The 24054-nt window shown below is 38.5% G+C and overlaps 6 protein-coding genes and 1 non-coding gene across 7 annotated transcripts; 2 read left to right on the top strand and 5 right to left on the bottom strand.

Annotated features, from left to right (window-relative positions):
• Position 1: 1 nt before the first annotated feature.
• Positions 2-2171, top strand: LOC112170890. The gene is made up of 2 exons (XM_024308170.2): positions 2-595; positions 1319-2171. The coding sequence occupies exons 1-2, from the start codon at positions 2-4 to the stop codon at positions 1988-1990; spliced, it is 1266 nt and encodes a 421-aa protein (XP_024163938.1). The 3' UTR covers positions 1991-2171.
• Positions 2172-2206: 35 nt separating this feature from the next.
• TRNAR-UCU lies at positions 2207-2279 on the bottom strand. Its single transcript has one exon. It is a non-coding gene; the product is annotated as a tRNA-Arg (tRNA).
• Positions 2280-2317: 38 nt separating this feature from the next.
• Positions 2318-3684, top strand: LOC112182879 (17.3 kDa class I heat shock protein). Its single transcript, XM_024321439.2, has one exon. It carries the CDS (start codon positions 2449-2451, stop codon positions 2935-2937), a length of 489 nt encoding a protein of 162 aa, XP_024177207.1. The 5' UTR covers positions 2318-2448; the 3' UTR covers positions 2938-3684.
• LOC112182880 (18.1 kDa class I heat shock protein) lies at positions 3517-4363 on the bottom strand. The gene has a single exon (XM_024321440.2). It carries the CDS (start codon positions 4171-4173, stop codon positions 3703-3705), a length of 471 nt encoding a protein of 156 aa, XP_024177208.1. The 5' UTR covers positions 4174-4363; the 3' UTR covers positions 3517-3702.
• Positions 4364-12157: 7794 nt separating this feature from the next.
• Positions 12158-14063, bottom strand: LOC112182877 (UDP-glycosyltransferase 76F1). The gene is made up of 2 exons (XM_024321437.2): positions 13546-14063; positions 12158-13370 (listed from the first exon to the last, which is right to left on the bottom strand). The coding sequence occupies exons 1-2, from the start codon at positions 14015-14017 to the stop codon at positions 12481-12483; spliced, it is 1362 nt and encodes a 453-aa protein (XP_024177205.1). The 5' UTR covers positions 14018-14063; the 3' UTR covers positions 12158-12480.
• A 5687-nt stretch (positions 14064-19750) lies between these two features.
• Positions 19751-21636, bottom strand: LOC112182874 (UDP-glycosyltransferase 76F1). Its single transcript, XM_024321433.2, has 2 exons — positions 21086-21636; positions 19751-20793 (listed from the first exon to the last, which is right to left on the bottom strand). Exons 1-2 carry the CDS (start codon positions 21555-21557, stop codon positions 19883-19885), a joined length of 1383 nt encoding a protein of 460 aa, XP_024177201.1. The 5' UTR covers positions 21558-21636; the 3' UTR covers positions 19751-19882.
• A 221-nt stretch (positions 21637-21857) lies between these two features.
• Positions 21858-23830, bottom strand: LOC112182875 (UDP-glycosyltransferase 76F1-like). The gene is made up of 2 exons (XM_024321435.2): positions 23128-23830; positions 21858-22940 (listed from the first exon to the last, which is right to left on the bottom strand). Exons 1-2 carry the CDS (start codon positions 23600-23602, stop codon positions 22042-22044), a joined length of 1374 nt encoding a protein of 457 aa, XP_024177203.1. The 5' UTR covers positions 23603-23830; the 3' UTR covers positions 21858-22041.
• Between the last annotated feature and the right edge of the window lie 224 nt (positions 23831-24054).

The following is a 24054-nucleotide window of genomic DNA, read 5'->3' as shown; positions in this document are numbered from 1 at the left end:
CATGGACCCATCGAGCAAGGAGAAGTATCGTCCCAATTTGGACACAGTTCTAGAGGTCCCTCACAAGATCACAGTTCTAAAGGTCCCTTGCAAGAACACAACAAAGTTATGGAACAGAATGAAATCATTGATGAACCCGAGGGCACTGTCTCCCGATGTCATTGATGAACCCGATGGCAGGGCACTAGCTAGCTTACTTAGAGTTATTGGAGCTCCACTCGACCGCAACCTCATCCTAGGGCAATGGGATCATTGGGATGCCGGGGCTGAATACATTGTGAAGCAATACGTGGCGGCGTTGGGCGGGGAGAAGGCTTTGCCATCAATGGACAGCTTGTGTGCGACGGGCAAGGTGCAGATCACAGTGTCAAATGGGACGAAAGGAAGCTTGAAATCCATTGGCGGTGGGGGAGGAGTCGGAGGACATGGAATGCCGGGGTTTGTGCTCTGGCAAAAGAGGGAGCTATGGTGCTTGGAAGTGATGTTGTCTACTGGTTACAAAGTCAGCACGGGGAGTGATGGCAAGGCGTCTTTGCCTTGGCATCACTCGTACGCTTATCGAGTCCCATCTCTTCCCCTCGGACATCTCCTTCAGGTATATATCATTCACTATCCTCTCTGTAATTTACTTTTGGAGCTAATTTCATTTTACCTCCCTAACATTTACATGTTAAATCAGTTGTGGCCCTGCACTTTTAATTTCATCACATGTATCCCTATGCTTTCCAATTTAATCAATCATGTCTAATAATTCATTTTTTTGTCAAGTATTTTGTAAATTGAAAATGTGGCTCTAATGGGCTCCCTTGTATGATGCAAAATTATATCGTATGTGACTACAATTTCAAAATACATAACACAATATTTGGCAAAAAAGCTAAGGGTTAGACAAGATTGATTGAAATTGGTACGTACAGGGGCACGCGTGATGAAATTAAAAGTGCAGGGGCACAAATGATTTAAGGTGTAAAGATCAGGGGTAAAATGAAATTTGCCCTTACTTTTGCATATAACCTTGTATATTATTTTTCTACACGTTGCTGTTTTTGCTGTTTTTAATCAAAACGTTGAAAGAAGTAAACTATGTACTCATCAAATACATACTTCGGTTTTTCTAACTGATTTTGATGCCAATTCTAGGTTTACTTTAATTGTAAGTTGCACTGCCTATATCCAGTTAGTGTTATGCCAACGTTGAACATTCTGTTGTCCACTTCAATGTAGGTCCTAGCTAGTGCACGTTGTTAATGATGAAGTGTACTGCATATTATTTGCACAAATTAAATACTGATACTATACCTACTATTATCTTAAACAGGGTCTTAATCCAAGGTCAACAGCAAATTTATTCAGAAACTCCGTTTGTTCTGCGGACAAACCAATAAACAAAGAGGACTGCTTCATACTAAAACTGAAGGTTAAACCTTCAACACTAAGCAGCAGCAACGTAGAGATAGTTCGACAAACCGTTTTGGGCTACTTCAGCCACAAAACAGGCCTTTTGGTGAAGCTAGAAGACTCTCGCCAACTAAGGACGACAGCTTTCGGAAAGCACAGTTATTGGGAATCGACAATGGAGTCAGACTTCCAAGACTACAGAACCATCGACGGCCTCAACATCGCACACGGGGGCAGGACTTGTGTGTCTTTGTGTGGTGAGAGCTCGGAAGGCCATCCCCGGAGAAGAATAGTGAAATTGGTTTGGGCACTTGAAGAAGTAGGTTTTGACATTAAGGGGTTGTCCGTGGAGTGCTTCTTGCCTCCTGGTGACTTAAAGAAAGAGGAAGAAAGCTGCGGGATGGTGAAATCTAAATCTTGTGCAAAATTAACATCCAGAATTCCATCTCCTTTGAGATTTCAAGCTACCAAAGTAGTTCCCAGTGATGATTCTAATCATGATCTAGAAGGTAGCGACATTAGTGACCAGGAGGATCTTCAAGATTTCGAGAGCTGCAACAGTAGTGACCTTGATGATTCTGATCAATCTTAACTTTCAAGCTCGTTTTTACAATCAAAATCGAAAGATACCTTCAAAACTATGTACCAGTATTTTTTTTTTTATATAATATAGTAGCAGGTTCAATGTTTGAAATTTTAAGTCCACACTGCACTCTTGCGAGCTCAAGACTTCGGGTATTCATAACCAAAATAATTTCAACATTAATCTAGCAAAAACAGTGAGAAAAAGTAAAAATTAAATATATAGCACGCCCAGTGGGACTCGAACCCACAATCGCCTGATTAGAAGTCAGACGCCTTATCCATTAGGCCATGGGCGCTCATTGCCCTATTTGACCCGTTTTTCCATACAATTCGGGTAATGCTGGGGGTGGGAACCTTAAAAAAGGTTCCCATATAAATTTCGGTCAAAAGGCCAAAATCCGTAACCACTAACCACTAACCACCACCCAAAAACCACAATTTCCGATCCGATCAAATTTCCGTACAATGTCGCTGATTCCCAACCCATTCGGCCGCCGATCTGGCGCATTCGGCCGCCGATCTGGCGCGTTCGACCCGTTCTCTCTTGACGCGTGGGACCACCACCCACTGGACCCCTGGCCCTTCCGCTCCGTCTCGTCGCAGTCCGAAACGGCGTCGTTCGCCCACGCGCACATCGACTGGAAGGAGACGCCGACGGCGTACGTGTTCAAGGCCGACGTGCCGGGCCTGCGCAAGGACGAGGTCAAGGTGGAGGTGGAGGACGGCAAGATCCTCCAGATCAGCGGAGAGCGGAAGCGCGATGTGGAGGAGAAGACCGACACGTGGCACCGGGTGGAACGCAGCAGCGGCAGTTTCACGAGGCGGTTCCGGCTGCCGGAGAATGCGAGAGTCGAGCAGGTCCAGGCGGCGATGGAGAACGGCGTCCTCACTGTCACGGTGCCTAAGGAGAAGGCCAAGAAGGTCGATGTCAGGTCAATTGAGATTTCTGGTTAATCAGGCTTATCTCTAATTAAGTGTGTTCCAAGTGTGATTATGGTAAATAAAAATGTATTATGCAGCTCAACTGCTTGGTGTTCTGTGATTAGTATTATGAACCTGCAGTGTAGGCAATCCTAATGTAAGGGGGCTCTTATTAGCATTATGAACTTGATGCAGGTGTTCATTCGCCTATAATCTTAACGAGTTCATGTAGCTTAGGTTGCTTGTGAAAGGTGCCGAAGCGACTCTTCTGGGCTTTCAGGGTTGTGGCATGTCGAAACAAGAATGATGTAATTGCCACTTTTAAACCAACGAATTGCTTATTTTCCATCTTCAGCTTTTATGTTCAGCCTTATGAATTGTAGGTGCTGATCAGTTTGGTAGCTTAGCCTTGTGCTTGTGAAGATGCCTTCGGGGCTTTCCATGGCTTTGTTTGAATGGTTTCACGCATGGGTCGTTCCAGTCCAAAGTTATTTTCCAAGTCATGTCAAGTTCGGCCGTTAAGCTTGTTATTCTGGGCTTTCATAGCGTTTCATGTTCGCATAGGATGAGGAATTGGCACTATGAAACTTACTATTGAAGATCCACAAAACATTATGAAAGTTTTTCTCTTAATACCGTTATTAGATCAACATACATGACAGCCCATCACTCATCAAACCTTACAGAAAAGACATATTACACACTAGGAAATTACAACATACAAAACATACCACACAAGCTTATTTGACATTACAAAGAACAAAATTAAAGATGTGATGGCATGAAGATCTTGAAAGTTTAGGCTCCAGAAATGTCGATGCTCTTGACCTGGGGCTTCTGCTCCTCTGCTTTGGGCACGGTCACAGTGAGAACCCCATTCTCCATAGAAGCCTTGACATGTTCCACCTTTGCATTATCCGGCAGCCTGAACCTCCTCAGGAACTTGCCGCTGCTCCTCTCCACCCTGTGCCACTTGTCATTCTTCTCCTCCTGCTCCCTGCTCCTCTCTCCGCTGATCTGAAGGACATTCCCTTCCTCCAGCTCAACCTTCACTTCTTCCTTCTTCAGTCCGGGGAGGTCCGCCTTGAAGATGTGGGCCTCCGGGGTCTCCTTCCAGTCGATTCGGGTCTGAGCGAAGGCGGAGGTGTCGGCGGCAGTGGAGGAGGAGTTGACGAGAGAGCCTATGCCCTGGAAGGGGTCCCAGATGTCGAGGGAAAATGGGTCGAAGACGTTGCTGCGTCGGCCGGTGCCAAAGAGACTGAGAGCCATTGCTGATGGGTTCGCTGAGGTTTTTGATTTGCTGGTGTTGGCAGGTATTGGAAGACTTGGTTGCTTTGGATGATTCTTGTTTGATGAGATTGAAGCTATAGAGTGAAGTATATATAGAATGTCAAAGAAGGTTCAGGCGCTTTCATGATTCTTCAAGAGTAGATTGATGTGTGCGAGATTGTTCCATTGGATTCTATCATCTTCTACAACCGTCTGGTAGACGTGTCTGTCCCGTATGAGTCTATTGCTTGCACCTTTGGGCTAATCGTCATTTCAGGCCCAAACCTGATGGGAGATTTGAGTACCTTGATTATAACCCCAATTGAGAGAAAGAGCAAATACAACAGAATGCTTCTGGTATAATTACCAGGCAAAATTAAAAAATACCAAATTACCAATCCAAAGAAATAAGTGAGGGCAAGGAACGCCATCACTAGTTAAACATATTGTCGGTACTAGCTCTAGTTACATGACCATGTACTGCATCATGTCGGATCGTTAGGTATGCACTAACCAATTGCTAATTCAAACTCTTTTCATCCATGTGGAAAAATATACAGTAATTCCTTGATCGTTCCCAAAGCCATAGTAGTAAGAAGGTTTTCTTGAAATCAGACAATTCATTGATCATTCCCAAAACCTCAGTCCATTTTCAATCACAAAATTTTGTTTAATGAGCCCATATTCATTATGAAATACTTTATCAAAAGCACTTGGAAATATTATCACCCCGTCATCTGCTTTTTCTTTATTTAACTTGCACAAAATTAAGTCTGTTGGAATTAAAGTTAATATAGAATTATGGTGAGAATAATGGTGAGAGTTGGTGATTTCGTAGGTTAAGAGTTAGGAAGGTTTGAGGTTATTGTAACGGTCTAATACAAGTAGGCTAGTCTAGCTGAGTAATGTGTGTGGAGGGATATTTTGCAGAAGTATCGTAATAATGGTGAGAATAATGGTCCATTTTCAATCACAAAATTTTGTCTAATGAGCCCATATTCATTATGAAATACTTTATCAAAAGTACTTGGAAATATTATCACCCCGTCATCTGCTTTTTCTTTATTTAACTTGCACAAAATTAAGTCTGTTGGAATTAAAGTTAATATAGAATTATGGTGAGAATAATGGTGAGAGTTGGTGACTTCGTAGGTTAAGAGTTAGGAATGTTTGAGGTTATTGTAACGGTCTAATACAAGTAGGCTAGTCTAGTTGAGTGATGTGTGTGGAGGGATATTTTGCAGAAGTATCGTAATAATGGTGAGAATAATGGTCCATTTTCAATCACAAAATTTTGTCTAATGAGCCCATATTCATTATGAAATACTTTATCAAAAGTACATGGAAATATTATCACCCCGTCATCTGCTTTTTCTTTATTTAACTTGCACAAAATTAAGTCTGTTGGAATTAAAGTTAATATAGAATTATGGTGAGAATAATGGTGAGAGTTGGTGATTTCGTAGGCTAAGAGTTAGGAAGGTTTGAAGTTATTGTAACGGTCTAATACAAGTAGGCTAGTCTAGTGAAGTAATGTGTGTAGAGGGATATTTTGCAGAAGTATCGTAAGAGTGAATTCCTTTATCAGATATTTTGAGAGTCTCCTCGATCCATATCTCTCTCTAGGAGCTCTGTACATGCCATTGGACAATACATCTCCCATATTGTGTGTCGCCTACATACAAGACCTTACAATCACAATGCCGAGAGGTGATTGATATGTACAGAGAGGAAAATGGAATGGATTAATTCTATTGCTTCTTAAAATCTAGGCTTTTAGTCATTCGAATTTAAGATATGTATTTACCCCCATACATTACATAATTCTAGCTGTAGCAGTTGGAGAGAAGCCGTCGAGAATCTAAATGCTAAGATCATGGAGACTTGGAGAGAAGCTGCTCATAGTCCGAGTTAGAGGCCAGAAGCCCAAAACTTAAAGACAAAAAACACCAAGTCCATAACCCTAAACCCAAAGTACAAAAGGATAAGGAAAAAAAAAACAAAAAGTAACAAAGAAAAACCTAGCTCAACAGAGCCCATAATGGCCCAATGGGAAGACAGAGCCCGTAACCAACTTTGTTCTTTCTTGATCGAAGAAGAGTGAGAGTTGGGTTGCAAAGCTCCATCTTGAACCTCTGAGATGTTCTCTTGCATATTTCAACTATGAAATAAAAATTCCTTTCTTGGTTTGCAATACCTCAATTGAGAAATCAAGACCTCCCTGAATTTAGCTACCTCGTTTGAGTTGTTGCCGGTTATTATAAGATCATCCACGTATAGGCACACAATGACAACAACATCTGCCATTAAACTCGACCTCTCAACCAACCGGGCAACCACACGCATTTGGCCCTATAACAATCTCAGTCACCAGTTCATCCCCTCTCTTCTGGTGCCATTGATCGAGAGCACTAGTCCATTCCCTCTCTTCTAGTGTCTCCAAAACATAAGTCATCCAATCAATTCACGAACAACAATCTCAACAAACGATCATCACATCCAACCAAAACAATTATTACAATCACAATATAATACTGCTTGATCAATAATTAATACATACACGCTCATACAGTAAACCCAAAAATCATAACAATTACTCAGATTTATAATATTCATCGGAAATTAAAGATCACTATTAACACATAAATTCAATAAATTACCAACAATCATAAATCACAAGAAATATAATCCGAATATTTATAAGAGATCGTAAACCACATGCGAAATTGCGTTCAGGAGGTCGCAAGTCATGATTAACACTCAAATTAACATCTGCTCCCTGCTGATCTAGCTTTCACTCCACATTAATATATCTACATGCCTATTCCTAACCATTAAACTCGTGTATTAACTGGAAATATTTATGAGATAATGGCATTAACCACCTCCTTAATTGCTGCCATTAAACTAGACCACAAGCATTTGGCCCTATAAAAATAGACCCATTTGGGGAGCAGAAGAGAATCACAACTGAAAGCAATAGCAACAATGGCTTTCTCATCTTTGTTGATCCTTCTCCTGCTTCTAAAATCTCCCCCATATGAAATAACCTTCACCCTCTAAACACTGGGCTTTGTAGCGAAATCTCATGCCTGGGATAGGCTTCATAGCTAAATCTCTGGCAAACTCTACTTTATAGCGTAACTAATGTTGGAATAAATGTTCTAATGCATTTCGCAAGAGAAAGAGATCAAGTTCAAGTACCAAAAATTGCATCAAAGATGTTGTTACTTCGACTAGTACCGGACAATTCTTAAAACGACGACCTGGTGTTCCAAGGAGTATACATCTAATATGACCTGCTATTGAAAGGCCTGGTATATGGCTGGTGCTTCCGAGTTGGTAGAAAGTTCTATAACTTCCATTTCTTCCTCATATTTTTCCGATGGGCTACTCTGTGCGTTACTCCTGGGGCTCTTTCAGCCCCTCGGTCTCTACCATCTGCCTCCAACGTCTCAGCCGCCAAGCAACTAAGATTGAATCTTGAGTCCACATGAAGCCCTTAGATCAAGAGATTGCATTTATTCATTATGTAAAGCCACTATTGGCCTATAAATCATTTGCAGCTTCTCAGCTTGGAACGGTTTAAAGGTTTGATTTCAAAATTTTGAAATTGCATTGTTGAAACCTGCTATAGCAGGTTACCATGTGATTACATGCGGCGGATGCCCATATGCACCCGTATATGCTCGTCCGTCCATTTTAGCCGTGTAAAATAGAGGGCCCAGATGCAGTACCAATTTTAAGGTACTGATACCTTAAGTCATGGTAGAACTTTCCAATTTTATTAAGGAACTTTTTCATTTCTTGTGGCACATAATTTCTGACATTGACATTTCTTGGTTAAGTTGTTAGCCAAATAGTCACTCTCAAATATAAGGGGTACAAGTAATAGTATAGGAATTTAAGAAAGGTTGTTGAATCCACGAGGATTGGATTCTTTTCACTAGCTAGGGTGTGACCCTAAAGAGAGCTAGAATATGCAAATGTACAATCACGAACCTAGAATCACAAGGAAATATAAGCTCATGGTGAGTATTGCAAGTTGGAGTAGTGGTTTGATTTTGGTTTTTGATAGTTTTGAATTGAAAACAACTAGATGCTCAAATGTAAACTAAATTACTCTAAACTAAACTAGTGATCAAATGGATGAAATTAAGTTAGGATTTAGATTGTCTACCACTAACCTCCCTTGCAAGTATTGATTCATTCCAATATGAATGATGCTAAATTAACTAACTAATTTCTCTCCTTGTATCCCTTTCGGATATGACAAATGACATTGCTCATTTTGTGATATCAAGCAACCCTTCTCGGGTGTAGTACTAAACTACTTAAGTATGCATTTCAATCTGGTTAAGTTTGGTGCATTACCCTAAGTGCATAAAGTTTGGAGATGAAGAAATCATGCAAACCAACCAAGCTTATCTCTAAGTGATTGTAATTCACAACCCCTACATGCACACCTAGTGTGCTTTCATGCTTTAACATTCAAAGGTTACCAAGCTCTAAACAATATACCATGACATGGAAAACACACATACTCAAAGTGGTAAAGTCTAAACATATGCATTCAACTCTTAAACTAGCATGTAAGCATGTTAAAGAAAATCGCATAAGATCTTATTATAGCATTAATCCATACAAGATTGGCTAGGCCTTTCAACCAAATTCCCAACAAAGTAACTACTCACTCATATAATAATATATTACGTTAGACACAATTATGTAGGAACGAACTATATATATAAAAATTTGCATGAGGGTGGCGACCTACGCTGACCCCAATCAGCATCTGACATACCCTCTGCATATCCTCTATCTTATCTTCTAAAGTCACAGAAATTCTTGGATAGGGTCAGCTGTACCACATGCTTACCAATTAAGGCGGACCAAACATCAGAAATTTTTTCCCTTATCCTGAAATTACCCCTTGCTTATTAAAGGTGAAATACCCAAAATACCCCCATTAGAATTCTGATTGGTCAGCCGCACCGCCACGTGGTACGGTTGACATACGCAAGAACGTTTCATTTTTCAAGTCTTGTTGAGCTAACACATCTTTCACTTCACACGGCCACATTTCAAATATGCCGCCTACACTAAAACATTTGCATACTTGTATGTAATTAAAATGATCTAATTTGATATTTTATCTAGGCCAGCCTCCTTTAAAATGAAATTCAGTGCATAATTCTGAATTTCATTGTACGTATAGGCTTTAACACATAATAAATATTAGATAGCTCTATTTTTGTTCTATATGCATTTATATACAAAATTTAGCTTGATCTTTTCACATCCCATACTAGTCAAAAACAGGGCCGGTCCTGACTTTTTAGAGGCCTGAGCCAAATATTCATACGAAAATTTTTTCTAAAATAAATTAAATCCAAAAACACTAGTAGAAATTAAAAAAAAAAACATCTATATTGTACTCTTAAATAGTTAAATTAGAGATTACATAATTACATTGGTAGCAATGAAAAAACAAAAAGAAAACAAAGAAAGTTGTTTAATACAAGAAGAAATCAGAAAAAGAAAAGAAGAATATAAAACGAAGTCTTTTGGTCTCGAACCTGGGTGGTTAAAAGGTCACACAAAAAACTTGCCATTTTGCTAAAGCATGCAGCTTCTTGTTGCAAGAATAGCAAAGAATATGTATAATTAGTTGGACTAAAAATATATATATATATATATATAATTTTGGAGGCCCGCCGGAGACGGCTGCCTCAGGTGGCAGCCCTCAGGGCCGGCCCTGGTAAAAAAATAACAAAAAAAAGATACTAAGTTCGCCACCGCATCATTGATTTATTAGTTTAGTGTGGAATAATGATTTGTGTGTGTGTCTATATATATATATATATTAATATAGAGTATGTGTAGTTGAGTACCAATGGCTAGCTATGCGATAATTGTATATGGTCCATATATATATATATATATATATATATATAATTATGCATGAGAATGCATTTAACAAATTTCACTCAACACACATTTTATTCTTTTAAATTTTATTTATTTAATTAATTAAGATTTTTTAATGAATTCAAATGCCTTTTTGAGTCTCCTAAAAGCAATTCTAAACAGACCCTTCAATAACAAGAATTGTTCATCTTTTAGATTCCTCATTAATAATTAATTTTATAAAATTTCAGTCATGTTAGAAATTGTTTGATCATCCAAAATAGGGAAACATTCCAGCCAAATACTTTGAGGATATAAGCCATATAACTCCAAAGATACAATGTGTAATCAAATTACCAAATGATTCATGCAAATGTATATATTTGATAAGGTAATATAAGGATGTTTAGTACAACTTTAAACTGTTGCAGCACAGCTCATCTTCAAACTGATGGACAGACAGAGGTTACTAACAGAACCTTAAGCAACATGGTCAGGAGTGTTCGTGGAGATAGGCCCAAACAGTGGGATTATGCTTTGCGACAGGTGAAGTTTGCTTATAACAGTGTTGTGCATAGTGCAATAGGGAAGTCACCATTTTCTTTAGTTTATACTACTATTCCTCAACATGTGGTTAATTTGGTGAAGCTTCCTAAGGTTCCTAGTGTTAGTGTTGCTACTGAAGGCATGGTTAGAGATGTGTAGGTTGTTAGAGAAGAAGTTAAAGCCAAGTTGGAAGAGACTAATGCCAAGTATAAAGCTACAGTTGACAATCATCGAAGAGTTAAAGTGTTCTAAGAGGGAGATGACGTGATGGTGTTTGTAAGCAATGAGAGGTTTCATGTCGGTACCTACAACAAGGTGAAGCCAAGAAAATATGGTCCTTTTTAAGGTGCTGAAGAAGATCAACGACAATGCTTATGTTGTTGCAGTTCTAATTCCATGGGCATTTCTAAAACCTTTAATGTTGCAGATCTGCATGAATTTTGTGAAGATGAGGTTCTTTATTCTAAAGAGAACTTGGGGTCCAGTTCTTCAGAGGTGGAGGAGGCTAATGTAGAACGGATGACAACCAGAATTGAAAAGCAGCTTGATCGTGAAAAAGGAAAACCCGGTTTGCTGCAAATTTGGCGTTTGGTGTCAGAATTGTGATTGCTATACCTTTTCAAAAATGGAACGACGCTAGGAACAAAACTTATCGCTTTGCCAACATGTGTGGGTTTTTTTGGGCTTTTGAGATCGTTTCAGGCCTCAAAACTGCAATTTACTATTTTTCAGCATTTATGATTTTCTAAATCGATTTGGATTTGTTTTGTTTTAACCTATGGGTTTTAGGGTTTCATTGTTAGTCGCCCTAGATTTATTTTCTCATATATAAGCAACCTTAAACGGCTGCAGAACCCATATTTTATCATATTATCAATCAAATTGAGAGTTTTCTCATCTATCAATCTCTTGTGGACTTCAGAATTCTTATTTTAGGTCTATTGCTTGTAAACTTAGGGTTGCTTCTGATTGCATTACTGATCTCTTCACCTTGTTTTTTCACCAGTAGTCTTCTAATAGTTCTTTCAGTTTCACCTCTATCAAGTCACATTCTCTAACTGCATGCCGACCTTCCAAACATCGCTTACATAACACAATCATGTAGGTTTTGTTGAACCAATACAGAGATACTAATGAGAACTATGCATTTACTCCTAGTTCTTTAAGCGTCAGTTAATAGTACCAAATCTTCATGATAAATCATTAAATCTCCGTACGTAGGATTCGGTGCACCGACGTATTGGGTCATTTGCACCGTCGGTGCATAGAATAATTTCCACTACATACCGGGGGAGGATTCAGTGTACCGACATAAATGGATGGTTAGATTATAATAAATACACTCTTAGTTTATTAATAAAAATATTAATTATAAATATCAAACGTTGAAATCATCTTATAAGTGTTGGATCATTTGCACAGTCAGTGCATAGAATAATTTCCCCTACGTACCAAGCAAGAAAAGTAAGTCAAAAACCAAACCTTGTTAGGCACACACCCTCGATCACCAACCTTCTTACTGTCCACTCTACCCAACAACTTTTTGATAGGAGACAAAGTGATTATGTGTTCATAACACAAGAAATCACCATACATGATAACATTAAACAAAAGTTATTGCGAGTAGCAGGAGGCATCTTTTGCTAGGCCCAAGGGGTTTACAGGTCTAAAAACTTATAAAATAAGAAGACTAGAGAGGTCTAAAAACTTATAAAATAAGAAGACTAGAAAGAGATAGAACTTTGTTTCCAGCTCATTGTTAATCAGACGACTAGATTATTCTGTAAGAGTGTAAGACATGTCCTACATGCAAACTTAAATCAATATCGATTCTGAATCTGGATAAAAATACTAGTTGAATGATAAAATGTGTTTGATCAATGCATCTAAGGATTGATATGAGGAGCCACCTGGTTTGAGGCAAAAATTTGCCTTCTGCATTAGCTTCACCACTCTGTCTTTGATCTCTTCCCCTTCTTTCTCCACCAGTAGTTTTCTAATGGTTTTTTCAATGTTGCCCCTCTCAACTCCATCTTCTAACTGCAACCCAACTTTCCAAACATCACTTACATATCTTGCATTCATCATTTGATCAGCAGAACATGGCATACAAATCATAGGGATCCCCTCGCAAATACTCTCCAATGTAGAATTCCAGCCATTATGAGTCCAAAACACACCAATCGCTTGATGGGAAAGCACCTCTTTTTGAGATGCCCATTTAACAATGTGCCCCTTTCCATTCAAGGTCTCATGAAACCCACTAGGTAGTGCTTCAAGCCAATCTGACCCAGGGACTAATCCGGGTCGAACCACCCACAAGAAGGGCTGCTTGCTGTTGGCCAGGCCCCAGGCTATCTCCAAAAACTGAGCTTCGTTTATTGCTGCTACACTCCCAAAGCTAACATAAATAACAGATTTTGGAGCTTGTCTGTTTAACCATGAAATGCAACTCTGGTCTTGTGCTAATAAGCTACTTGAGGTTGAAGAAGAGTTGGGGTAGCATTTGTGAAATGGTCCTAGTGAGAAAACTGGAATAGAATAATTCTGGCGAATTGTGGCCAGTGCATGTTCATCAAGGTCTTCAAAAGTATTAAGAATCAATCCACATGAGGCCTTGGTTTGATCTTCCAAGTCGGCTATAATTTTAAAATATCTCTCTGGACCATCACTGTTGATAAGTGGAAGGTCTTTAACCTTGAAAGGTGAAAGCTCTGTCACTTCCTCTTCTAGTCGAGAATCTAATGCCAAGATGGAGAGGGAAAATTACTTGTCAAAGTGTGTGGTAAGTACTGGATAGAGGAGCTCGAACTATATATAGATAATAATAAGTGCAAATATGTGCAGATTGTGTTTGCCTGCTATATAAGAGAAATATAGCTGATTGTAAATTCTAATTCCTCAAGTAAAACTCACCTTGTTTTGGGAGGTAACCTTTTTCTCGAAGAAGCGGAAATGTAGCATAAATAGCAAACGAAGAGGCACTCCAAGCCCTTAACAGAATCCTTGGTAGCTTTAGGCTCTCCGCAACAGATTTAGTGAAGTCATAGACGGAGTCGGTGATTAAGCAAGCAACAGGCTCCTTCGAAACATCAGACAACAACCGAGTCAAACATCCCCTGAAAGGTTCATGACAGTTTGCATTTAGACTAGAAATGACAAGGAGAGTATCCTTTAAGGTTCCGCTTTTAGAGAAGCCCTCATGGATCGAGTGGAAGGTGAAGTGCGGATGGCTCGAAGGGTTGAGAGAGTTGAAGCTGGTGTGGATTATGGTTATGGAGAAGCCTTTCGAGTGTAGAATATTGGCGAGCTCAAGCATGGGATTTATATGGCCTTGAAAGGGCAGTGGGAAGAATATCAATCTCTTACCATTCCTAAGTTGCTCCATTTGAACTTATAGGACCTGACTCTGTTTGTTAGGGGCTCTTTTGGTTCTGGCAGACTGGCAGTTTGATTAGCTTGAGCGGTTGGACCGTGTGCTCTTATAGACCGGTTTAATGTAGGTAAGTTGTTTTCATTGACGTCACTGGTCTTTTTTTGTACACTGCTCTTGTACACGTTCGTATCTATTCCAGCCCAAAAACTATGATTTCTCTACCTGTTTACAAGGATTTATGTGAGCTAAAGACAAACCTCAATTAAAAAAGTAAAACCACAACCTTCACCTGTCATTCAAGTGCTTGTTCCCTTGAACAAGTTGACAGACATTAAATAGTGATTAGACTGAAATAAAGATTCGCTTATGCCGCATCAAATAGATAGACAAACTCTATATATTACTATATTAGTTTGAAATTACTCCACATTCATATCAAACTAATTTTACTTGATATATTGATATATTAATGAAAGCATTATAGAATTTTCAATGAATTAAAATAGCTACAATATAACGATTGTTTTAGTAAAACTTGGATGACTTGGATCAGACTGCAGAGTAAAAAAGAGTTGGTACGTTATCATGCCACAGAAGGCATAAGCATAGTAACAACCAAAAGGGGTCTTCACCAAATATCTAAATTTGGGCCAACATGAACCCACTTACCCCACTAACAAATTTATGTGCCAACTCACCCCATTTTATGGCAAAATATCACTTTTAGTCTCAACTCAATTATTAAATTACTTTCAGTCATATTCAAATCTCTCTCTCTCTTCTCCCGGCCTTCATCCACGACGAGTCTCGCTCTTTCCTCCCAGCCTTCATCGGCGACCAGCATGGTGGCGAGGACAGCTCCGATGCCGGTTATGGTGACGAGGTCGAAGAAATACAATTTCTTGACTACGAAAGTGACCATTCTTGACATTTTGTGAACAGTGTCTGACCAGCCAACCTCAATAGTGGAAATACAAGGAAAAAAAAGCTGTGAATAGTTTTGATCGGTCAAGCTCAATGAGTGAGCTTGCTCTAAGGACATTGTTGGCTTGGTAGCTACTGGTGGGTTTTAATTATACTATAACACTTAGATCAGTTTTTTGGGTGCTTTTATCAATTTTCTTTTTTCTTTTTCCTTCTTAATAAAAGAAAAAAAATCAATTTTTTTTAGCAAACATTCTCTAAATTTGTTCAACCCTGGATATACAAGAAAATGCTCATTTTGTACTAATTATTGCCCCTCAATAAAATTATTATTGCCCTCCAATAAAAGTCTCTGACGACCTCTTAGGAGACTTCACCTTTGTACTAATTATTGCCCCTCAATAAAATCATTATTGTCCCTCAATAAAATTATTATTGCCCTCCAATAAAAGTCTCCGACGACCTCTTAGGAGACTTCACCGGACTCCGGTGACCGGATTCCTTCTATCGGCTGCCCGTGACCATTGACCGGAGTCTGTGAAGTCTCCGATGACTTGTCTCTCTGAGTGATAAAGGGAGGGAGGGCAAAATTGTCTAAAAAATAAATAAAAAATAAATAAATAATACTTAATTGGAAATGCTTGCTCACCTAAGGGACAATTTTTAAGAGACTGTAAGCGACATATGAATCTGACGGTTGAAAATAAATGCACAGTTTTAAGTTGTTATAATTTCTGCTTTTATATTTAAGGGCTAATTATTGTTTAGTACCCTGTGGTTTTAGTACAACATCAATTCAGTCTCTCGACTTTCAATTTCATCAAAAACACCCCTGCAATATCATTTTCTCGTCCAATAGATCCCTCCGTCGGGATTCAGTCAATTTCAGCCGTTAACTGCTGACGTGGCAGTCCAACTCAGCAAAAGTGTGACCCACATGAAAGTCAAATACTGAAAATGACCCTGGCCAACCAAATATGGAAAAATCCAAAATAATCCTCAAATTTTGAGGTTAGGGAGAATCGAACCCAGACCACAATGCATGCAAAGCAAAGCCTCAACCACCATGCCACTTGCACGACATTGATATATGTTAAACAACATAATATATATATCGGTATACCCAACCAGATATGGAAATATCCAAAATAAGCCCCCAAATTTGGGGTTAGGGAGATTCGAACCCAGACCACCGTGCATGCAAAGCCAAACCCCAACCACCACGCCAATTGCACGACATTGATATATGTCAAACTACATAATATATATATATATATATATATATATATATATCTGGTTGGGTATATATCAACCACCACGCCAGTGGTCTGGGTTCGAATCTCCCTAACCCCAAATTTGGGGGCTTATTTTGGATATTTCCATATCTGGTTGGGTATATAGATATATATATATATATATATATATATATATATATATATATATTATGTTGTTTGACATATATCAATGTCGTGCAAATGGCATGGTGGTTGGGGCTTTGCTTTGCATGCATTGTGGTCTGGGTTCGATTCTCCCTAACCTCAAAATTTGGGGATTATTTTGGATTTTTCCATATTTGGTTGGCCAGGGTCATTTTCAGTATTTGACTTTCATGTGGGTCCCACTTTTGCTGAGTTGGACTGCCACGGTAGCAGTTAACGGCTGAAATTGACGGAATCCCGACGGAGGGATCTATTGGACGAGAAAATGATATTGCAGGGGTGTTTTTAATGAAATTGAAAGTCGAGGGACTGAATTGATGTTGGACTAAAACCACAGGATACTAAACAGTAATTAGCCCTATATTTAATATATGTGGTTTAGATGCATTTGTCCCTCACAGTCCCTTAAAATTGTCTCTTAGGTGAGCAAATCTACTTAAAAGGATATTAGAGCAAAAAATATGTAATTTGTTGGGTAAGTGGGTAATCTTACAAGATGTTTGAGTAAGTGGGATTAGTGGAGCTTAAATTTGGGTAAATGGACATTTTCCCCTTATAAGAAAAGGAAAAAGGGGTACCTGTAAATGATATTCTGATGTCTAAGTCAGTAAGTATTTAAATAGTAGAGGGTGTACGTACAAAGTTCATTGCCTCCTTCGAATGTTCACCTCACTAAGTATTTATTAGTGAATTTGATCGGATATCTCAAATAGTGCGCATAGTGGTATGCAAAGTCCGAAAGTCATGCATTCATGAATTCATTATGCCACTTTCAAGACAATGTACATTGAGAGTGCTTCTTGCTTGCTACATATTTGACCGAGCAGACTAATTTCGCTAACTAGTTCTGACTTATCTTGATCCACCTCGAGGAGATTTGACCTTCTCAGAGGTCCCAAAAAATTCCAAATAGATTGGGTCGTCTCTCGTTTGGCCCGTCTCTTTGACTAAAAGTCTAGAACTTTAGAAGATGATTTTATCTCACCTGAATTCTTTTTTAGAGGATTATGCCTCACTTTGATCTGCCTTGAAGGGATTTTACCTCACTCAGATCTACCTTGAGGGGATTACGTCTCACTCAGATCCATTTTGAGAGGATTTCCCCTCACTTGGATCTATCTTGTGAAGATTTTACCTTACTTGAATCTACCTTGAAGAGATTACACCTCACTTGAACACGCCTTAAGAGGATTTCACCTCAAAAAGTTTTTCTCAAACAAATTGGGCTCTCTGTCTTTCAGTCCATTCCATGACTAAAACCATTCTCAAAAAGGTTTTAACCCCCACATCGATTTCAGTGTTCAGCCATTGATGGTCAAGGCCGGATGTTCTATGTGCCTACGTCCTTGAAGTTCTTCTTCAAGATCAGGTTCCGGGGAAGAGAGAAGAAGAACTCTGAAGAGTTCGAGTTACATCCTTTTATCAAAATAGAAAAAACTAAAGGGTGCGGTTATTGCCACTTTATTAAATTCTTTGCTCATCTTACATTTTTTTCCTTTCAGTTTTTACCATACTTAGAAGAGAAATTTTATTAACACATCCCTAAATACTTAATACACATTCTAATTTTTCTACATTTAAAATCAGATTATATGGGTAAATGAAATGACTAAAAAGACATTTATATTAGAAAAGAAACTATAGTTGGAATATGTTTAATATCTTTTAATATTGTTATAAATTCAAGTTGAAATCTTTGTCATGAGTTCATGACAAGCTTGATTATTAGCAATTATGCATTACAAAATTCTTATGATCGTTCATATTGTTTCTTGGTAATTAATAGAAAGAAAATAAAACCTAGTATGATATATATAAACCCTAATTGGAATCTTCTTCTACAAGCTTGACTACTAGCAATTTTGCATTACAAAATCCTTATGATTGTATATGTTGTTTCATGATAACTAATGGAGAGAAAATAATAACAATGTAGTTATAAACCTAGTTGGGATCCTCTTCATGTGTTCTTGATTATTTTTCAACAATCTTGCCTACCAGCAATTTTGAATAACAAAATTGTTAAGATTGTATAGGTCTCATGATAATAATTGAAAGAAAATTAAAATTATTATGATGATTCTGATAATTAAACGCATTTAAATTCATTATGATAATATAGAATGTTGTGATTATGATAAAGTTTGGCATGATGATTTTAATATTGATTTATATATAGTGATTTGATATAGAATTTTGAGATTTGAGGATAATTTAGGTAGTTTGAGTGGTGAATTTAATAAAATGATAGAATAAGAAATCAAATGGGTGATGTATTAAGTAAGAGGTGTGTATTAAGTATTTAGGGATGTGCGAATAAAATTTCTCTACTTATAAACTTTTAAATTATCTTTAAAAAAAAAACTTTTAAATTATAATTTACTTAATTTATTCGCTTATACTTCTCAAATTACTCTTAGGTGCAAAATTTCCTTACAACTCAATATATATATATATAAATTATCATCTCATGTATTCAGTCAAGCTTTGTTGAGACATAATGAGTTGTTTGATAGTTCTTTACAGAGTAGTCCCCTAGAGTTCAGTGAAAATTTACCGAACAAATTTACAACGATAAAATCATTTAAAGTCATTTGCAATACCCAGAATAATACAAAAACGTTCAATAGATTTCTCCCAAATAGTGTCTTAATGTTCGATAAACTATTACAGAACAAAGTGCAAGATAGAATTCAAGAATCAAAAATAATTAAATTTGATGTTAAATGTTAAATTAAAGTGTTAAGATTTAAACATGAATGATGAGATTAATAATGAAACCTTGATATAGATGTAAATGTTTCATGGGATGTAATATAGTTATTAATAAAATATTATTTATAATTGTAATTTTTTTTAAAATATCTATACGTAAAGTGTGAAGTGAACAAAAGTTCTTGATCCAAGTACGTTAGAATCTTTTCTTAAAAAAATAAATAAATAAAGTAAAAAGGAGTTATGCTTGAGTCTTTTTTTTTTATCTGGACTCAGACATTCTCTTTTTTACTGAAGAAAAAAAAGCCCGTTGATAATTAGACCCAAAAAGAAAACGAAACAACAACCCGGCCCAACAATTCGAACAAGGACCCGTAAACGAATCGATCCCCTATGTTTCACAATTAAGCGTTTGCTCCACTTGCTGATAAAGATGTACTTGCCTCGGCGGCGATGACGTAATTTGGCGGGAAAACATTGCAGACGGTGAAGAGAAGGCTTTGGTTGATATCCTTGAACGCACCTTTCCGGGTTTGAAGAATTTCTCTCTCAGTTTCTTGTTTTTGCATAATAATTTTATTTACTTCCTATATTTCTCCAGGATAATCGATAAAAATGAAAAACTGAGTTAGCCTAGTTGTTCATATTATTTTAGCTTCAGTGCTCATTGTTGAAAATGGAAGTGGCTTTGCTAGTTTTATTAAAACATGGATAAATTCAAGTACATTAGCACTACTTCTTATGAGGTTGTAGGACTCATAGATAACCTAAATGAATTTCCCAAGACCATGTTGGGGATTCACTGAGTTCGAAAAACAAATGATTCTAGTGAAAGAATATGTTTAACCAAGCCGTCTAAGGATTGGTATGAAGAGCCATCTTGTTTGAAGCAGAGATTCGCCTTCTCCATTAGCTTTAAGCTTCTGGCTCTGATCTCTTCCCCTTCTTTCTCCACCATTAGTTTTCTAATCGTTCTTTCGATTTCACCTCTCTCTGCGCCCGGCTCTAACTGCAAACCAACCTTCCAGACATTGCTTACATATCTCGCGTTCACCATTTGATCAGTGAAACATGGCATACAAATCATCGGAACTCCCTCGCAAATGCTTTCCAGTGTAGAGTTCCAGCCGCTGTGAGTCCAAAAGACTCCAATGGCTGCATGTGATAACACTTCTTTTTGGGGAGACCACTTCACAATGTGCCCCCTCCCGTTCAAGTTCTCTAGAAATTCATTAGGTAATAGTTCAAGCCATTGGGAACCTCCGTGGATTGAATCAGGTCGAATCACCCATAAGAAAGGCTGCTTGCTGTTGGCTAGTCCCCAAGCTATCTCCAAAAATTGAGCTTCCTTTATTGCTACAATGCTCCCATAGCTAACATAGACAACGGATTTGGGTGCTTGACCGTTCAGCCATGAAATGCAGCTTTTGTCTTCTGTTGCCAGGGGAAGTGAAGAAGAGGCTGCAGGGAAACAGTTGTGAAATGGTCCAATAGGGAAAATTGGAATGGGGAATTCTTGTCGAATTTTTCCCAGTGCTTGCTCTTCAAGGTCTTCAAACGTATTAAAAATGAGTCCCCTTGAGGACTTGGTTCCATTTGACATGCCGTCTGCTAGTTGAAAATATTCCTCTGAGTCACACCCTTTGATCACAGGAAGGTCTTTGACTTTGAGATGTGGGAACTCTGCCACTGGCTCTTCTAGTCGAGAATCTAATGCCAAAATAAGAAAAAAATTGAATAAGTATTGTTGTCAAGTGTGATGTTAACTGGTAAATAGCCATTAGAGGGGCTCAGGCCAGGCAATGAGTAATAACAGAGTCATGTAGATACTGCTGGACTAATACAAAGAGATGCTAATCAGAACTATACATTAACTGCTAAGTTCTAGTTTCCTAGATCTTAAGCATCAGGTAATGGTACCAAATTATCCTGATTAATCTACATTTTACGAATCAATTACCAAGCATGCAAGACAGAGAAGTAACCAAGTAAGAAACCAAACCTGGTATTGGGAAGTAGCCCTTTTCACGCAGAAGTGGAAATGCAGCAAAAACAGTAAATGAAGAAGCACCCCCAGTCCTTAAAACAACCCTCGGGACCTTAAGGCTATCGGCAACAGATTGAGCGAAGTGAAAAATAGCGTCTGATATCAAACAAGCAACAGGGTCCTCTGAAACATCAGATAACAAGCTAGCCAAGCATTCTCGGAAAGGTTCGACACATTTAGCAGTTAGAACAGAAATGAGGAAGAGGATATCCTTTGAGGAGGCCTCACTTTCAGATAAGCCATCAGGAATTGAGTGAAAGGTGAAGTGTGGATGGCTTGAAGGGTTGAGAGAGTTGAAGTTGGTATGAATGATTGTTATGGAGAAGCCTTTCAGGTGTAAAATGTTGGCCAGCTCTAGCATGGGGTTTATATGACCTTGAAAGGGCACTGGGAAGAGTATCAATCTCCGGCCCTTCCTTTGCTCCATTAGATTTAGTGTGACTCAGTTTGCTTGGCTTCTGAATTCTGTGTTTCTCTTGTCCAAGTCCTCTTCTTGCTAGGCATACAGAAGCCAATAACTGGTCTTCTTTAATCTGCAGCATTAGGTTTGACGTCCTTACACAGCCGCCCTCACCAAACTTTCCACTCAACCCAACAACATTTTCATAGGAGACAAACTAACATGTGTTCACATAACACAACAAAATATCGTCCTGATAACATTGAATATAATTTATTGCAAGTTGCAGGTGGCATCTTGCTAGGCACAAGTGCACAACTACCCAAAGGTTTACAACTCGTACATAAAAAGACTAGAAAGAGAAAGGTCTTCGTTTCCTGCCCATTCATTGTAAAACTATTAGTCATTATCTATAGTACTTAAATAAGATTACTAGATTTTTTTTTTATTGTAAAGGATGACCTACATACACATTATAATCAATAACTGATTATGAGTCTGGAAATACAATTCATTTAAATGATAAAATGTGTTTGATCAAGGCATCCAAGGATCGGTATGATGAGCCACCTTGTTTGAGGCAAAAATTTGCCTTCTGCATTAGCCTTAAAACTCTGTTTTTGATCTCTTCCCCTTCTTTCTCCACCATTAGTCTTCTAATGGTGTTTTCAATGTTGACTCTCTCGACCCCATGTTGTAACTGCAACCCGACCTTCCAAACATCGCTTACATATCTTGCATTCATCATTTGATCAGAAGAACATGGCATACAAATCATAGGTACCCCCTCGCAGATACTCTCCAATGTAGAATTCCAGCCATTGTGAGTCCAAAACACAGCAACCGCTTGATGGGCAAGCACTTCTTTTTGAGGTGCCCATTTAACAATGTGCCCCTTAACATTCAAGGTCGACGTCTCAAGAAACCCACTAGGTAATGCTTCAAGCCAATCTGACCCATGGACTAATCCGGGTCGAATAACCCACAAGAAGGGCATCTTGCTGTTGGCTAGTCCCCAGGCTATCTCCAAAAACTGAGTTTCCTTTATTGCTGCAATGCTCCCAAAACTAACATAAATAACAGATTTTGGTGCTTGTGTGTTTAGCCATGAAATGCAACTCTGGTCTTGTGCTAATAAGCTACTTGAAGTTAGAGAACAGTTTGCAGGGTAGCATTTGTGAAATGGTCCTAGTGAGAAAACTGGAATAGGATAAACCTGGCGAATGGTGGCCAGTGCATGTTCTTCAAGGTCTTCAAAAGTATTAAGAATCAATCCATCTGAGGTCTTGGTTTGAATTTCCAGGTCAGCTATTAGATTAAAAAATCTCTCTGGACCATCACTGTTGATAATTGGAAGGTCTTTAACCTTGAGAGGTGAAAGCCCTGTCACTTCCTCTTCTAGTCGAGAATCTAAAGCCAAAATGGAAAAGGAAATATTACTTGCCAAGTGTGTGATAAGTAGTGGCCGAGTGGGTACAAGTGCTTGAGCAAGATATAGCTAATAACATGAAAGTGTAACTATGTGTACATTTGATAGTCTGCTATATAAGAGAAATCTAGGTGAAATGTAAATACTAATTCCTCTAGTATAACTCACCTTGTTTTGGGAGGTAGCCTTTCTCTCGAAGAAGTGGAAATGCAGTATAAATTGCAAATGAAGAGGCACTCCCAGTCCTTAACAGAATCCTTGGCAGCTTTAGGCTCTCTGCAACAGATTGAGCGAAGTCATAGACGGAGTCGGTGATTAAGCAACCAACAGGCTCCTTCGAAACATCAGACAACAACGTAGCCAAACATTCCTGGAAAGGTTCACGAGAATTTGCATTTAGACGAGAAAGAAGAAGGAGCGGATCCTTTGTTGAGGTTCCGCTTTCAGCCAAGCCAATATCTATTGAGTGGAAGATGAAGTGGGGATGGCATGAAGGGTTGAGAGAGTTGAAGTTGCTTTGGATTATGGTTATCGAGAAGCCTTTCAAGTGTAAAATATTGGCAAGCTCAAGCATGGGATTTATATGGCCTTGAAAGGGCAGTGGGAAGAGTATCAATCTCCGACCCTTCTTAAGTTGCTCCATTTGAATTTAGATGGCCTGACTCTGATTGCTAGGATCTCTTCTTGTTCCGGCAGTTTGGTTTGCTTGACTGGTTGGATTGTCTGCTCTAATAGATCTGTGTAGTTTCTTCTCTTCTTGTTGATTAGTGCTTTTCGTTGACCTCACTGGTCTTTCTTTTTGTACACTTGCCTATATATCATAAACAAAGAGCAGACAACTGCCTGTCTATTATTGTCATTCATTATTTTGGCAAATTGCCGTAGAGAATATAGCTTCTCTCATTTTTAATTTGCAGCATGTGCCAGGTAGATATGCACCTTCAGAGAGTCCTGCCGACTCTTTCAACTCTCTACCTGTTTACAACTGTTTAATTATGCCAATTTGTTTGGCATTGTAAGCCCGGGGGGGATACAGGTGAGGTAAATAGGAAACTAAAGCATCTAAGAGATAGCATTACGTCCCACTTGTCACTC

This window comes from Rosa chinensis, chromosome 1 (assembly GCF_002994745.2).
Source record: "Rosa chinensis cultivar Old Blush chromosome 1, RchiOBHm-V2, whole genome shotgun sequence".
Taxonomy (NCBI): domain Eukaryota; kingdom Viridiplantae; phylum Streptophyta; class Magnoliopsida; order Rosales; family Rosaceae; genus Rosa; species Rosa chinensis.
The sequence above is the reverse complement of the archived record's forward strand: the minus strand, read 5'-3'. Positions and strand labels throughout refer to the sequence as shown.

Excerpts from the sequence above, each read along its gene's own strand:
- LOC112182877 (XM_024321437.2), bottom strand. The coding sequence starts at position 14,017 with ATGGAGCAACTTAGGAATGGTAAGAGATTGATATTCTTCCCACTGCCC. Across the intron at positions 13,371-13,545 it reads AGGTTACCTCCCAAAACAAG|ATTCTCGACTAGAAGAGGAA; the intron begins GTGAGTTTTACT and ends TCTTGGCATTAG.
- LOC112182875 (XM_024321435.2), bottom strand. The coding sequence starts at position 23,602 with ATGGAGCAACTTAAGAAGGGTCGGAGATTGATACTCTTCCCACTGCCC. Across the intron at positions 22,941-23,127 it reads AGGCTACCTCCCAAAACAAG|ATTCTCGACTAGAAGAGGAA; the intron begins GTGAGTTATACT and ends TTTTGGCTTTAG.
- LOC112182880 (XM_024321440.2), bottom strand. The coding sequence starts at position 4,173 with ATGGCTCTCAGTCTCTTTGGCACCGGCCGACGCAGCAACGTCTTCGAC.
- LOC112182879 (XM_024321439.2), top strand. The coding sequence starts at position 2,449 with ATGTCGCTGATTCCCAACCCATTCGGCCGCCGATCTGGCGCATTCGGC.
- LOC112182874 (XM_024321433.2), bottom strand. The coding sequence starts at position 21,557 with ATGGAGCAAAGGAAGGGCCGGAGATTGATACTCTTCCCAGTGCCCTTT. Across the intron at positions 20,794-21,085 it reads GGGCTACTTCCCAATACCAG|ATTCTCGACTAGAAGAGCCA; the intron begins GTTTGGTTTCTT and ends TTTTGGCATTAG.
- LOC112170890 (XM_024308170.2), top strand. The coding sequence starts at position 2 with ATGGACCCATCGAGCAAGGAGAAGTATCGTCCCAATTTGGACACAGTT. Across the intron at positions 596-1,318 it reads CCCTCGGACATCTCCTTCAG|GGTCTTAATCCAAGGTCAAC; the intron begins GTATATATCATT and ends TATCTTAAACAG.